Source organism: Balaenoptera musculus, chromosome 14, assembly GCF_009873245.2.
Source record: "Balaenoptera musculus isolate JJ_BM4_2016_0621 chromosome 14, mBalMus1.pri.v3, whole genome shotgun sequence".
Classification (NCBI taxonomy): domain Eukaryota; kingdom Metazoa; phylum Chordata; class Mammalia; order Artiodactyla; family Balaenopteridae; genus Balaenoptera; species Balaenoptera musculus.
Genome location: NC_045798.1, coordinates 15,706,653 through 15,723,134, shown reverse-complemented (window position 1 = coordinate 15,723,134; position 16,482 = coordinate 15,706,653). Strand labels below are relative to the sequence as shown.

The following is a 16,482-nucleotide window of genomic DNA, read 5'->3' as shown; positions in this document are numbered from 1 at the left end:
AAATCGACGCTCTGAAATGTTAAGTATTTTGCCCAGGCTCACCCAGCTTGAGTTTAGCTGGGGGTTGAATCCAGGTGTATGTGACTCCAAAGCCTGAGCTCTTGACGGAAGATTCTGTCATGACATTTGTACCATGGGTGAAAGTGAGGGTGGTGTGCGTGTGTGTGTGTGTGTGTGTTTTGGAAGTGAAGGTGCTTGGGGTGTGGGTGCAGTGGGTATGGGAGTGACTGGCGTAGATGTGGGTGTGTTGTGGGTGGGATGGTGCTGGGGGTGTGGGGGAGAGGTGAGCAGGAGCATGTGGAGTGTGTGGCGGCCGGCGTGTGGACGTGTAGTGTGAGTGTAGGTGGGAATAAGGGCATGAGAACATGCTGTCAGTGGTAATGGGCGAGTGTAGGTGTGCGGTGTGGGTGGGTAGGAATGGGGCTGAAACAGGGGTGTGTGTGTGTGTGTGTGTGTGTGTGTGTGTGTGTTGAGTTGAGAAGACAAGTAAAGCTCTTCCCTGGGCTCTAATTGCCTCTTCTTCCAAGGATGAAGTGAAATATGCATTTTCCCAGGACAGGGAGCATCTAAGGCCAGAGTACTTATTCTTTCTGTCTTGTAACCAGAAACTGGCTCTGCTTGCTTGATAAGAGAGCCAGACCAAGTCAAAGATGAGGAGCTTTGCCTGCATATGAGAGGAGAGTCTGTGAGCTTGAACCATTCCTTTCCAAATGCAGAAAGAGGCCATCTCAGAAAAGCATATTGCCCTTTTTACAACAGCCCCAATGAGTAGTTTTTCTGTTTGTGCTTGATTACCTCCAGTGAATGGAAATCCATTACTTCTCAAAGTAGCATATCCTCCTTTTGATACCTCTGATGATTAGAGAGCTGTTCTTTACCTTAAGCCAGACTTTCTCTTACTGTACCTTTTACCTTTTGGTGCCGGGTCTGGCCAGGCAGCTGTGTTATATGAGTGGCTGTCCAGAGTAGTGGTCAAGAGTGTTGGTATTAAGGGGAGATACACCGGGATTTATACCCTGGTTGGCTCCACCATTCCTGGCTGGGACCTTGGGCATATTAAGGTACCCTTCTGAGTCTCAGGAGTGGAAATAACCTCATAGGCTGGTGTTGAGGATGAAATGAGGTGGTATATGGAAATTGCGCAACTGAAGGCTTGTGATGTTAATTTCTGTGCTACCCCGCCTTTGCTAATGATAGACCCTCAGGGCAGGAGAGTGAGTTGGTCAAGAGCACAGGCTCTGGAACCACACTGCCAGGATTCTAAATGTGGCCCCATCATTTACTAGCTGTGTGACCTGGGAGTAGCTACCCAACCTCTCTGTACTCCAGGTGTATCACCTGTGAAAAGGGAATAGTCATTGTTTATTAGATCATTGGGAGGATTAGGTGATTCAGTACCCAGAACAGTGCCTGGTATATAGAAGGCACTCAGAAATTGATCACATACCCAAAGGAATAAATGAAGAGAGTTTAATTAAGCGACTATTTATAGTCATGTGAATGAGTCAACAAGGTCAAGGGAAACCAGGGTGCTGAAACACCCCAGCATCCATCAAAGGAAGCCATCACCATCTCCAGGCCTGGAGAGGCAGGAGAAGGAGCAGTTATGGACCCAGAAGAGAAAGGGTTATATGAAGAAGTCCTCCTGACGAGAGTTACCACCTTTAGTGTAGGGCCACAGCCAGCCCGTGGTGACCACCACGAGGGGTCCAGGGAGGAAGTACCCCAGCCTCTTGCTCTTTCCTCCCTCCAATCATCTGCAATCCCTCCAATTAGACAAATCCAACCAGAAACCAGAGGGTAAGGGAACCACTGATGCTGTCCACACAGGCCAACCTCCCAGGGCACAGACTAGGGCGGAAGGGTGAATAGATCTGGAGAGTGAATGGAAAATACCCAGCAAAGCTATTTTTATCATTAGTTTGGCACGATGATGCCACTTTTTAAAACCATATTTGCCATATAAAACCAGCAAATTAATATGCTTAACCAAATATTATATTATTTGCACCAACAGTCAAGATAGCAGGTGTCTCCCTCCCACCTGCAAGAGGGAGGGGATATGGGGGTATATGTATACATATAGCTGATTCACTTTGTTATACAGCAGAAACTAACACACCATTGTAAAGCAATTATACTCCAATAAAGATGTTAAAAAAAAGAAAGATAGCAGCGTGGTCCGAAGGCTCATTTATATAAGACCCAGGTCCAGGAATATCTTTGGATATTCCACCTGCTACCAAGTGACCTTGGCAAGCCGGGGCCTCAGTTTCCTTATCTGTAAAATGGGAATGTTACGTCTCCCATCTGTGATTTGTGAAAATGCTCCTCAGATGAGAGGATGCTGTTTTTTTAAGGGGTAAATGCCCCTCTCTACTCTGAGTATTTCATCCCTGAGGCAGAGGAGGGATCAGGGTGACACCTGTGGTCTCTGTGGCATGAGGAGAGTTAGGGCTGCAGATAAGTCAGTTCCAACTGAGTTTTAATCAGAATGAGTGTCACTGCAACTTGACCCTGAGTGGCAGCTGGAGGCCATTAAGCTAAATGACTTGTTTTAATACTCAGACCTGTCTAATCACATTTTCTTGTTTGGAGCAGTGTGTGTCTGTGCATGCGTGCTCAAGTGCAGAAATAAACCTGAGCTTTTCCTCTTCTCCTTACTCACCACAATGTGGTTGGAGCAGAGATAAGCTCGATAAGCAACACAACAAAAGCAAGCTTCCACTTTATCAAGGAATCAGGTAATTGGCTGGACTGTGCAGGGAGCCCTGAAAAGTGTTCTGTTAACAGTGTCTGCCTTTGCGTTTTGTTGTTCAGTATTTGGGTCTGTAGACTCAGGGCTCGGAGGGACTCATAACCCAGGGGAAGAAGGAAATGTTGAGGGTACCCCTGTCCAGCAAGAGACATTCTCCCCAGGAAGATCAATTCTAGATCCTCTGCCTTGCCTTCAGTGTGTGTCATGTGTTTTCCACTGTGGCCTCATTTCGAATGCATGCACTGTTGTGACTTAATCGCTGTGTGTCCTTGGACAAATGACCTTACCTCTCTGGGCTTCAGTTTCCTGATCTGTAAAACTGGGTAATAAAAGGTCCTATTTTCTAGGATGGTTATGAAGATCCAACAAGATGTTGCACATGAAACACTTAGTGCAGTTTCTGGCCCCTAGTGAGCACAGACAGGATGGGTTAGGTTGTGCTGTGGTAACAAACAATCCTCGAAGTTTCAGGGACTGAAACAACAGAGATTTGTTTCTCACTCATGCTCCCTGGATATGGTGGGTTAGCAGGGGGTGTCTGCTCTGCATTTGTCCTCACACAGGGACCCAGACTGACGGGGGATGGAGCTCCATCTTCATTCATCCATGATTGTCAAGACAGGAAAAAGGGGAAGTGCTAAAGTGGGCACCAGCTTTAGAATTTCCACCTGGAAACTTTTATTGGCCAAACAGGCCATGTGACCACTCCCAGCTTTCCATGGAGAGGGACAGGCAATCCTATTACATGGTGGAAAGCCAGAAATATTTAGTTATCAGCATTAGTGACAACCATAGCACTATCAAATGACCCTTGCTTTAGTACAATTATATTGTCATTATCATAATAACAGAATATGTTTTGTTGTTGTTTTTATTTCTGTCATTCATCATTATCATGCTTCATGTACTTAATCTGGCTTCAAGAATCCTGAAACATTTCCCTCTAGTGCGGAAGTTCGGTTCCCATCTCTTTAAGAAAACATACCTGAGATTATTATTAATAATAACATAAATTAATAGTAGCTTCCACTTGGCCCCAGACCAAGGACTTCACATATATCATCTCATTTAATCCTCACAGTTCTCTTTTGAGATAGGTCCTATTATTTTCCCCACTCTACAGATGAGGAAACTGAGGCTCAGGAAGGTAAATTCACTTGTTGGGCTCATAAATGGCAGAATGGACTTGGCCCCCAAATCCATACCCTAAGTTGCCTTGCTGAACTGTCTGCTAAGAATATGTTGTCTTAGCCTCTGGATCTTTAAATGGGGAAGCAGGCGTTGTCTGGGTGGAGAGTGCTGGAGACACTATGCACGATCATTGTTGAAACCCACAGAAACAGGGGTTCATCGCTGGGACCCATCCACTCTTTTCTGTCCTGTTTTCCCCTCTTCTCAACCCTGCAATCACCCCAGGCTCCATCCTCATGAATTTCTCCATTCCCTAAATATTCCACATCCATTGAAGCCTCTGAGCCTTTGCTCACTCAGTTCCCTCATCCTTTCCTCCATCCTCCATGTCTTGCACACCCCAGCTCATCCTTCAGGGACCAGCCCCAATTTTCCCCCTTTTGGGAAGACCCACCCCCAGGCAGAGCCAATCCCATAATCTGTCTGCTCCCATGGCATTTTGTACATTAATAAATCTAAACCTTTTCTACACATAAACACACACACACACACACACACGCACACACACACACTCACAATACAGTCTTTTTAGAGGAGGGAAGAAATTATTCTTTGTTTTTAATTAATACCAGCTCTCTCATCCCAACTTTTAATACTGCCACCTCATTTGTCTTATTAAGTACTTAGTTTTGCTTTTAATTAGTGCTGTTTATTTTCACTGAATTTTAATTGTCAGTGCAGGATCTCAGCAGACCTTGGTGAGGATGCTTTACAAATGTTTCTTGTCCTCCTGCACCACCTCAGCTTCGGTGGCAGTGTCTCTGAGGTAAAGGAGACAGGGATTCTGAGGGTGGCTGAAGGCAGGTGTGTTTTTTTTCCATACCTCAGCCAATTCTGGTTGCCTTTGAGATTCCTGTTCGCTTCAAGGTAGCTGGTCTATGAAGACACATAGAGCTTAGGAGCATTGCAATGGCAGAAATTCAATTCAAAGTTGACTTCAGGAGAAAAAATAGGAACATATTGGCTCATATGTTCAACATATGGTAGCCAAAAAGACCAGGATTGATTCAGGTGTGGCTCAATCCAGCATTCCAGCAGTGTCATCAGGAATCAGTCCCTCTCCATCTCTCAGCTCTACTTTCACCCCTTCACAGACCTTTGCCATTTGGTGGCAAAAGTGACCAGTAGCAGCTTCAGGCTTCTGTTCTACCAGTTTAGCAATCCCAGTGGAAAAAGAGTGCTTCTTTCCATATAGTTCCAGCAAAAATCTTAGGGCATGCCTTCATTGGTCCAGACTGGGACATGTGCCTATCCCTGAACCCATGGGGCATCATACACTGATTGATCAGAGATGGATCATTGGCCCACCTCTAGGGACCAGGTTTGGGTGCCCCCTCATCTGAGCCACACAGATTGATACTGAGAGAGGGATGGTTTCCCAAAGGAAAACTGGGGGTCTGTTACTCAAAAAAAGAAGGGATAAGTGCTAGACAGGCAAAAAACAAGAAATATCTACCCCAGATGTCCACTGCATTGTCTCACTCAGGCCTAAACAAACACCTGGAATTTAGACATTTGTTTTCCTCCCCAGCCCCATCCTCAAATAACACTAACAGTGACCTCCTTGCCTACTACTTAAAAAGCATTTTATATTACCAGGCCCCTGCACATGTGTTAACCCTTCAGCTCTTCCCAACAACCCTTCGAAGTTGGCATGACAAAGATGAGAATTTTTGTGTCCTCATTTTACAGATGCAAAAACTGAGGCCCAGAATGACTAAGTGATGTGCCAGGAGATGAATAGTGGAGCTAAGGTTGGATCCCAGGACTCTGGGTCCAAGGCCGGCAATTGTTCTACAACAATGGGCTGTACTACCAGCCAGCTTTTGCTGCATAACAAACAAAGCACCCCGCAGATTAGTGGGTTAGAACAACAGCGTTTTGTGTTTTTTTTTTGATGTGGACCATTTTTAAAGTCTTTATTGAATTTGTTACAACATTGCTTCTGTTTTATGTTTTGGTTTTTTTGGCTACAAGGCATGTGGGATCTTAGCTCCCTGACCAGGGATCAAACCTGCACCCCCTGCATTGGAAGGCGAAGTCTTAACCACTAGACTGCCAGGGAAGTCTCATCAGCCATTCATTTATCTCAAGATTGTTTAAGCCAGTGACTGGGTTGAGTTCAGCTGGGCAGTTCTTCTGGTCTAGGCCGGACTGGATGATCTTGGCTAGGCTTGTTCACATCTGTGGTCAACTTGTATGTTGGCTGGGCCTGGCTAGTTTATGATGGGGCCCCCCCACAAACGTGGCCTCTGTAAACTGCCAAAGTTGCAGAGCAGTGTGGGATGAGCTCTGTGCCTGCCTTAAAAACCCATAAAATGGGGACTGTCCTACGGGATTTCTTGAAGGCTCATGGCAGGAACCATCTGTTATTGCTATATGGTGATGGGAGACCCATAGGGAGGTGACAGTAGATTTGCTCTGTTTCAAGGCCAGGAGCACAGAGGTGCCTTCATCTCGAGCATCTCTCAGGCCTGTCTCTGTCCTTGTCTTGGATGCCAGCCAGCTCAGCATGGAAGGAGTCAGGCCTTGTCATTCTAGCTTTGGCCCAGTTCAGGGGAGGCTGAGGATGTCCCATCTGGCTCTAGGAGCAAAGAGAAACCAGCAGCAGCCTGCACCCTCTGGATGTAGCTGAACCTGTAAGGGATGCTGGGGCTCTGAGAGAGGAGGGTGGAATGGCAAGGTTTGCAGGCGTGTGGAGGGGCACTCAGCTCTGTCAGTAGTAGGCAAGGCAGGAGACCACCATCTTTCTCTTTGCTGAACCACGTGTTCTTGCCATGGCAAATGTCTATAGGAGCCCTTAGTGCCTGGCAAACGGTCAAACCTGGATGCATGGTTGAGGCAGAATAGAATATATTCAGTTCACTTCTCAAAGCCCTTCTGTGGCTCCTACGTCACTCAGAGTAGAAGCTTAAATGGTCCTAATGATCTGATGTCCCTTACCACCCCCACTGCTGCTTCGGCTCCCACTTACCTCCCCCTTGCTCACTCTACTCCAGCCACTCTGCACTCCTTGTCATTTCTCCAACTAACCAAGCACATACTCACCCCGGAACCTTTGCACTTGCTTTCCCCTCCAACTTAGAATGCTCTGCCTCAGATATCCACGTGGCTCAGTCCATTACCCGCTTCAGTCAGGTCTTTGCTCAAATATCATTTCTCAGTGAGCCCCCATCTGACCACGACCAGCTTTTTTGTTTGTTTGTTTTGTTTTGTTTTGTGTTTGCCAAGCCTCGCAGCTTACGGGATCTTAGTTCCCCAGCCAGGGATTGAACCCGGCCCCCTGTCAGTGAAAGCACCAAGTCCTAACCACTGGACCACCAGGGAATTCCTTGACCACCTACTTAAAATCAAACTTCCCTCTCAATCACCGATCCTCCTTCCCTGTTTTTCTCTAAAGCACTCATCACCAGCCAGCATGCTTTACATTTGACTTACTGTTTCCCCACTAGAAGGTTAGCTCCATGAGGACAATGATTTTCCTTTTTTATTTGTTTTAATGCTGTATCCCCAGTGCCTAGAACAGTGTCTGGCACATAGTAATAGATGGTCTATAAATTTTTTTTTATTCTTCCCATTTCTCAAGAGAAGCTGGTAAACTGTATTTTTAATTAAATCCCGTGCTTTTAAAATATTGGCTTAATTTTCCTTTTAAAAAATACTGCCTGGGCCAAACAAAAAACATAGTTTCAGCCTGGATGCTGTTGGTGGAGGGCCCCCAACCCCACTCCACCCCTGTTTGGAGCCCTTGGTGTAAGTTGCATTTCCCACGCCGTCAGACAGTCCAGGTGATTTTTTTCCAGGTTCTTAATTGAGCAGAGATAGGCTGGACTCAGGAGAAGAGGGAAGGGGCAGGAAAAAAGACAGAGAGACGGAACTGACTGGGCACCATCTGAGCTGGTGGCTGCAGGTTCTGCCGCGAAGCATCTGGTTTAATTCCAACACTGTGGGGCTGGGAGGCTGACTGTGGCGTTGAACTCCACGCAGACAGCTGCAGCTCACACTGGTTCCCTGCAGCGCCCTGAAGTGCCGCGTGTGGCCCCTGCCAGCCCCGCCCAGGCCCACCGTGTCACGCTTAGACACCTGCTGTGGCTCTGAAGCTAAATGGACTTTGAGGGTTGTTTTTTCAGTTCAACTAAAACCAGCAGAAGACCTTGGAGGTTCTGGGGGATGGAGGCCCCCTTCCTTAACAAACTGTGCTAAAGGGAGTCAGGGGAGAAGTAGGTAGAACAAAATGTAGAGGGAGAAAGGCAGGGTTCTGGAATCTGGCTTTTCTGGGCTTGGGACAGGGTCTTCGTGTTATTTTAAGATGCAGGTGACATAAAGATTAGTACCAAGCTGTGGAGGTGGGCAGATCTGGAACAAGGCCTGGCTCTGTCACTTACACGCAGATTTATTGAGTGCCCACTGCACTCATGGAGCTCTGTGACTTGTGTGAAGATTTATTGAGCATCTACTATATACCGCATTCAGGACTGGCTGCAAAGTGAAAAATGCAGGGCCCCTTGTTCAAATATTATAAAGAATTTCAAGATGATGACAGCAGAGCATTAAGCCAAGTGTGGGCCTATCTAAGTACAGGGTCCTTCTAAGCTCAGGGTCCTTCTATGCATGGTGCCCTGTGCACCTGTATAGGTCGCAGGCCCATGAAGCTAGCCCTGCATGCACTGGAGTTACAACTGTTGAACAAATACAGACCCGGGCCCTGCTCTCATGGACCTTACAGAATAGGTGGGGAGATAAACAGCGAATAAGTAAAAAATAATAATAATTGCACATCACAATAACTATTATAAAGGGAACAAACAGGATGCAGTGAGAGTAAGTAAGGAGTAAGAGGAGGTGACTTAGAGGGTGTAGTCAGGGAAGGCTTCTTGGAGGAGGTGACGTTTGAGCAGAGACCAGCAGAGCATGAGCAGAAACCAGCCATGAGAGAGTGAGAGGAAGATGCTATCAAGGCAGAGAAACAGCAGAGGCAAAAGCCTGGCAGCTGGAAAAGACAGTGTGTCTGGAGTATGGTCCGAGATATACAAGAGTAGCGGGCAGAGGGTCATGACAGCTGTTTGAGGTCACGGAGAGAGTCTTAAATCTTATATGCAATGGACAGCCATTGAAGCACTTTATTATTTATCTTTTAAATAAGTCATTTATTTTTGAATAGCCAACATATCCACATGGTTGCAAATACAAAGGGGTATCATGTGAAAATTCTTTCCATCTCAGTCCCAGCCTCCCAGTTTCCCTGCATAGAGGCAAACAATGTTGTCCATTTCTCGTGTGTTCTTTGCAGAGATACTTTATGCAGATACAACCCAAAATCACATGCACATATCCTACTTGCCCTTGTGCACACAGATGGTGTTGTTCTGGAATATTGTTCTACATCTTGGCTTTTCCACTAGACAATTAATCTTGGTGATCAATCCATATCAGTCATAAAGAATCTCGTTATTCTTTTTTTTTTCAATTTATTTATTTATTTTATTTTATTTTTGGCTGTGTTGGGTCTTCGTTTCTGTGCGAGGGCTTTCTCTAGTTGCGGAAAGCGGGGGCCACTCTTCATCGCGGTGCGCGGGCCTCTCACTGTCACGGCCTCTCTTGTTGCGGAGTACAAGCTCCAGGCGCACAGGCTCAGTAGTTGTGGCTCACAGGCCCAGTTGCTCCGCGGCATGTGGGATCTTCCCAGACCAGGGCTTGAACCCGTGTCCCCTGCATTGGTAGGCAGATTCTCAACCACTGCGCCACCAGGGAAGCCCTCTCATTATCCTTTACAGCTGTGCAGTCCTCCACCGTACAGATGCACCAGCATCCAGCTAGCCAGTGCTTGTTATTCGGCATTTAGATTGCTTCATTGACTAAAGCAGGTCATTGGGAAGCCCACTTAAACTCTCTGTGACTCAGTTACTCATTTGTGAAATGGAATAAGAAGAACATCTACCTTCTAAGGCTATTGTGAGGATTAAATGAGATAAAACCTGAAAGGCACTTAGCAGGTACCAAGCCCTTGATATCTGAACTAGCGATTGTTGCTGTTGTTGCTTTCATTCCTAAAAGCAGACAGTTCCTTGGGGCTCACAGCTGGGCTGTGGGGGACCCTTTGCCCAGGAAAGACCTGAGCCTCTGGCTTCCAGGGGAGGCAATTATTTTATGCTTTCTGAACTTGCAGCTGCAGCACTAGATTTAAGCCAGTGCTTCTACCCTGGTGGAGCTGAAGCATGTGATCTCTCAGAGTCTCCAGGCAGGGGTCTGGGTGGGCAGGTCTCTGTTCGTTGCTGAGGCTGAGGTGGGAATGCAGCCAGGGGCCAATGGCCATCAAACACTCGTCAGAACCCAACAATCTGAAGTCCAGGGAGGAGTGTCCTACAGGTGTGAACACAGTAGTGCATAAGCACCTGGGCTTTGGAGACAGAGTTCAAGGACTGGCTCTGCTACTTGGTAGCTGTGTGATTTTGAGCAGGTGGCTTAACCACTCTGGGTCTCAGCTTTCTCGCCTGTAAAATGAGGATAACACCACTTACCTAGGAGTAAGACTATAAGGATAAAGGCTTAAGGACTGTAAGGATAAAAGCTTCATTATTTAATGAAGCTATGGAATTTGGCACATAGTAGATGCCCAAGAAATGTTAGTCCTTACTGTCAGATAAACTATGATCTAGGAGAAGTAGGAAAAGGGAATTACCATTCTACAAGTGCTTACTGTGCATCAGGGAGTGTGGAGGTGCCTAAACTCATCATCTCAATGACCCCAAGATTCTGCTGCGGTCCTAGGGCTGGAACACACATTTATCTGACACACACACCTCTACCTCTGCTCCTGAGATCAATGGGTGGTTTCCCTCTGCTGGTCCTCCCTGGCTTCCTGTCCGTCATGGTGATGCTGTCTCTGTAGTGAGCAGTGAGAAAGATGGGATGATCTGAAAATGTCAGGGGCTCGCCATTGGACTTCCTCCGTTTCTGTTAACTCACCCGTAAACTTGAGATCTTGGCTGGACTTCATGGAGTATTATTTGCAGGCAGGCAGGGGATATGTTAGGATCCAGCTCTGTCAGATTGGAAATGGTTAAGCAGCTTGCCTGAGGTGACATAATGAGCTCCGGGACCAGAGCCCCGCTTTCCTAAGATTCTCCCTTCTACTTTCACATGAAGTCAAGTTCTCTGGAAGCAGAACCTGAGACAGGTTTTTTTAAAAAATTGTATTGAAGTATAGTTGATTTGCAATGTTGTATTAATTTCTGCTGTAAAGTGACTCAGTTATACATATATATATTTTTTTTTTCATATTCTTTTCCATTATGGCTTATCACAGGATATTGAATATAGATCCATGTGCTGTACAGTAGGTAGGACCTTGTTGTTTATCCAATTCTATATATAATAGTTTGCATCTGCTAATCCCAAACTCTCAATACTTCCCTCCCCCACCCCTCTCCCCCTTGGCAACCACAAATCTGTTCTCTGTGAGTCCGTTTTTGTTCCTTAGATATGTTCATTTATGTCATATTTTAGATTCCACATATAAGTGATATCATATGGTATTTCTCTTTCTCTTTCTGACTTATTCGCTTAGTATGACAATCTCTAGGTCCATCCATGATGCTGCAAATGGCATTATTTCATTCTTTCTTATGGCCGAGTGATATTCCATTGTATATATATACCACATCTTCTTTATCCATTCATCTGTCAATGGACATTTAGGCTGTTTCCATGTCTTGGCTATTGTAAGTAGTGCTGCTGTGAACACTTGGGTGTATGTATCTTTTCAAATTAGAGTTTTGTCCGGATATATGCCCAGGAGTAGAATTGCTGGATCATATGGTAACTCTATTTTTAGTTTTTTGAGGAACCTCCATACTGTTTTCCATAGTGGCTGCACCAATTTATATTCCTACCAACAGTGTAAGAGGGTCCCCTTGTCAGTTAGTCATGGCTCTGGGCTGCTCCCTGGGGTGGGGGTAGCCTCCTAGATAACTCTGGGCAAAGCAGCTGCTCTCTTTGGCTGAGGGCAATGCTCTGTAAAGTGGGGCTACCATAAGCCCCTAGTTGCTAACACTCCTAGAGGCTGGGGGTGGGGTGGGAGCCCCACCTGTAAGGGGCATCAACAATTTCTGCTATACCCACTCACCTCCACGGGCATCTCCACCCCCAGCTGAGATGTGGACACATGACCTTCCCTCTCTGGGCTGTTACTCCAGTTGTTCAAATAGCCTTGATTACTCAGCCTTCCCTCTCCAGGCCCAGGCTGCTTGACATGGGCAAGGAGCCCATCCTGGGATGTTACACTCTGAGAAGCCTGGGTGGCAAAGCTGAAATAACCAATGCTGTCCAGGGTGGCTTCTGGCCTGGAGGGACAGAGCTGGGTGGTTTCCATGGGGCAGCCAGCCAGTGAGTTTGGACTTTGCAGGCAGAATTTTAATAGGAAATGAGCTCCGGGTATGCCTGGCTGAATGCAAGAGAGGGTAGGCAAGCCACGTTCTGCCTTGAGGGCAACAGAATTTGGAGATCAGAGTTCCTGGGAGGGGACAGTGTATTCCTTGTCCCAGCTCTCCCCCACCCCGACCTCCTGGGATCCTCCAAGGTCAGTGCTGCCTCTCTGCCTCAAAGCAGGAGGCGAGGTAATCAAATGAACGTTCGGCTGTCCAGACCAAGGGCAGCTGAGGACGCCCCCAGGGGGCCCAGGACAGCCTCATTCAGCTCTTTGCACAGGCAATAATGAGACGTTAAGGTTCTTTTCAGCAGATTTCCTTCACAACAGGAGTCATCTCTCCTTTCTTTCTGTTTTCAAAGTGGAAACAATGAAATGGTCATATTAATCTGGGAAGATTATGTTAACCACCCAGGAGCAGATGAAATGGCTTTTCTCTAAGGGGTCTTTCCTTCCCTGTGTCCAACCATCAGCCCCCCGATCCCCAGCTTCAACCACACGAAGATTTAATAATTGCACTGGCTGTAGAATAGGAAAGAGAGTTCTCTCCCTGTTCACCTCCCAACTGCTCATCTATTCAGCTTCCTAGGAAAAAAGACTGTATTGTACCAAGACCTTCAGGGAAATCAGAACCCACTGGACACAGTGACCTACCTTCTAAGGCTTTTTTAAAAAATAAATTAAATGTGATCTCCATGGTCTCTTTCGCCTTATTCTTTTTAGAGATTTATTTATTTATCTTCTTCTTATTATTATTATTATTTTTTTGGCTGTGTTGGGTCTTAGTTGTGGCATGCGGGATCTTTTGTTGCACCACGCGGGCTCTTCATTGTGGTGCACGGGCTTCTGTCTAGCTGTGGCGGTGAGTTTTCTCTTCTCTGGTTGTGGTGCTCAGGCTCCAGGGCACATGGGCTCTGTAGTTGTGGCGCGTGGGTTCCAGAGCGCATGGGCTCTGTAGTTTGTGGCATGCAGGTTCTCTAGTTGAGGTGCATGAGCTCAGTAGTTGTGGCACACGGGCTTAGTTGCCCCACGGCATGTGGGATCTTAGTTCCCTGACCAGGGATCGAACCTGCGTCCCCTGCATTGCAAGGCGGATTCTTTACCATGGGACCACCAGGGAAGTCCCTCTTTCCCCTTATTCTTTGCTTAGACCTGGGGGAAGGGCAAGGAGGGGAAGTTCAGAAAGGACATAAGCTTGGCTGAGTTCAGCTAAACTTAGTGTTGATGGAGACTCATTCACGCATTCAACAAATATTTATTAAGTGCCTTCTATGTGCCAGGTGCTATGCTGGATATTGGACATTAAGCAGAGAACAAAACAGAAAGAGTTCTGCAAGAGGCTTACATTTTAGCAGGGAGATTCTAACCGTGATGGTGCTGTTTTCACAAGCTGTGATTTATGTTTGTGATGATCTCCCTGGTCACTGTGTAGAGCATGGACTGAAGTGGGCCAAGGGCAGAAGCAGAGAGACCAGTGAAGAGGCTCCTATAGTAAGCCAGGCCGGGATAGTAGTGGTTTGGATCAGCATAGTAGCAATTTAGGCACAGAACATTGGGAAGATTCTGGATCTACTGTGACGGTGAAGCCAACATGACTTTCTGATGGCTTGGGTGTAGAGTATTAAAAAGAAAGCAAGCCAGGGATGGCTCTGGCATTTGGGACCTCAAAACTCTCAAGACGTGGGTTTGTTTTCTTTTTGACCTGACCAAGTCCAAGTTGACTAGTACATGAGTCAGATGACTTCCTCTAGTAGAAAGACCCTGGATTGGAGTTAAGAGCTCTGACCCTCCCTCCTGGATATGTGGTCTTGCATCAACAATGAATGGGAGGAACATGGATTAAAGGGAGGAAGTTCTTCCCTCTGATCCATTTCTGCCACGAGGGAGCTGTGACAGTTTCCCTCTTGGGGCCTGAAAGTCCCCATCTGGAAAGCGGAGAAGCTGGATGAAGTTCCGTTTCTTCTCTGTATCCCCAAGAGTGCTTGGCATAGACCAGGGCCCTGAGAAATAAAGGGTGATTGAATGACTGTTTGCATGATGTCCTTTCTGGGCTGTTGTTTTCCAGGAGCACTGGGCTTCTACCATGAGTGACACCGTGTTCAGCAACAGCTCTAGCCGTTGGATGTGTCCCAGTGACCGACCCCAGCAATCAAAGTAAGTCGCTGGGTGTTCCTGGGAGTTGTTTGCTTTGGGGCAATGAGGTCCTGATCTACACTTGAAGGAGGAGAGGAATAGCAAGGAAAGAAATTTCCCTCCCTGGGGTGGGAGAAAAGAACCTAGTGGGAGTTTGTTGTGGAAACTTCACTGATTTTACTTCTTTGCAAGGTTGGAGTAACAAGATTAAATTCTGAGCTCCATGCCCTAAATGAGAGGTGGCTTGGTGGAATGGAAACAGCACTGACCTGGTGGTTAGAATCAGACTTGGTTCTGGTTCTAGATCTGAGCTACTCTGGGTGAATCTCTTTCCCTTCTTTGGGCCTTGGTTTCGTCATCAATTAAATAAGGAAGTTGGACTAGATCAGAGATTGCAAACTGGTAGGCCACCAGCTGACTCTGACTTGCAGAAATGTGTTTTTTATTTTTTATTTTTGGCCTGATCATTTAAAAATTGGGAAATTTCACATAAAATAACTTCACATACTCTTTCCAGTAACTATTATACCTGAATCAGTGGTGTGCTGGATCTGTACCATGGTGGTTCCTTAGAGCTGATGTTAAATTTTCAGGAATTTTGCAAGTCAGTTGTTAAACATGGCCAAAATTAAAAATTAAGTTGTATAGTTTTACAATTAAATTACATTAAACACAAAGGTGGTGAATACTTAACGTTAATCACTTCTTAATTTTTTTTAACATCTTTATTGGAGTATAATTGCTTTACACTGGTGTGTTAGTTTCTGCTTTATAACAAAGTGAATCAGCTATACATATACATATATCCCCATATCTCCTCCCTCTTGCGTCTCCCTCCCATCCTCCCTATCCCACCCCTCTGGGTGGTCACGAAGCACCGAGCTGATCTCCCTGTGCTGCTTCCCACTAGCTATCTATTTTACATTTGGTAGTGTATATATGTCCATGCCACTCTCTCATTTCGTCCCAGCTTACCCTTCCCCCTACCCGTGTCCTCAAGTCCATTCTCTATGTCTGCATCTTTATTCCTGTTCTGCCCCATCACTTCTTAATTATTTTACTATGTTTTGTTATTCTCTGTGTTATTTGTGCCTATGATACCTGTATGGTGAAATACTATATAATAGTACACTACTGCATGTTTCCTCCCAGTTCTGCATTTAGTGACATCATATAGGTACTCGAAATCAGCCACAGTGGGGCTTTTTCTCCAGAGGTTCAACTGTTAAACATTTACCAGCACACCACTGCCTGAAGACCTTTACAAGCTAAGTCTATTGTTTATCATCCCTGCAGATTTTCACTCAAAGGTCTTGTTTTTTAAACGCTTGGTAATTTTTTAATTGTGAGCTCAATCTGTGAGAATCCTGGGGATCTACCATGGGCATATTTTCTTCAGAGAGATTTGCCCTTGCTTCTGCCAGGAATCAGGTGTGCTGCTCACCCAGGATGTGACCTGAGCTCCCTTAGAGGGTCCTGGCTCAAAGTGAGGGTCTCAGATTCAGCTTCCTCACCTTGTTAGGAGCTCAGAGTCAGCCTCTGGAACATAATGCTGGTATTTACATTGGCTTACTGCTCACAGCTCCCTGTTCTGGATTCAGTTTGCTGGGTTTTCTTTTTCTTTTTTAAAAAATTGCCTCATAAAGGTATAATTGATTTACCTCCAACAGTACAGTTTGATCATTTTTACGCATATGCGCACACTCATTCCCCTTTGCAGTCTCTCCTTTCTGCCCCTCCCTCTCCCCACCCATCCCTAAGTGATTACTAATCTTCTTTCTGTAACTATAAATTAGTTTGCATTTTTTGGAATTTCTATAAATGGAATCACTCAGTATGTACTCCTTTTTTGAGAGATGTCTTCTTTCACTTGGCATAATTATCTCATGATCCATCCATATTGTTTTTCATATCAATAGTTTATTCCTTTTTATTGCTAAATAGTATTTCATTGTGTGGATATACCACAATTTGT

The 16,482-nt window shown here is 45.9% G+C and overlaps 1 protein-coding gene across 3 annotated transcripts in view; it reads left to right on the top strand.

The window, feature by feature from the left end:
* The window catches only part of RPH3A (rabphilin 3A), a 95,944-nt gene that overhangs the window by 19,516 nt on the left and 59,946 nt on the right, over window positions 1-16,482 (top strand). For all 3 annotated transcript variants that reach the window (XM_036824092.1, XM_036824091.1, XM_036824090.1), the window contains one exon: window positions 14,440-14,528. In XM_036824092.1, the coding sequence (XP_036679987.1) occupies window positions 14,458-14,528 (71 nt within the window). In that variant the 5' untranslated portion in view covers window positions 14,440-14,457. The remainder of the gene's footprint in view (window positions 1-14,439; window positions 14,529-16,482) is intronic.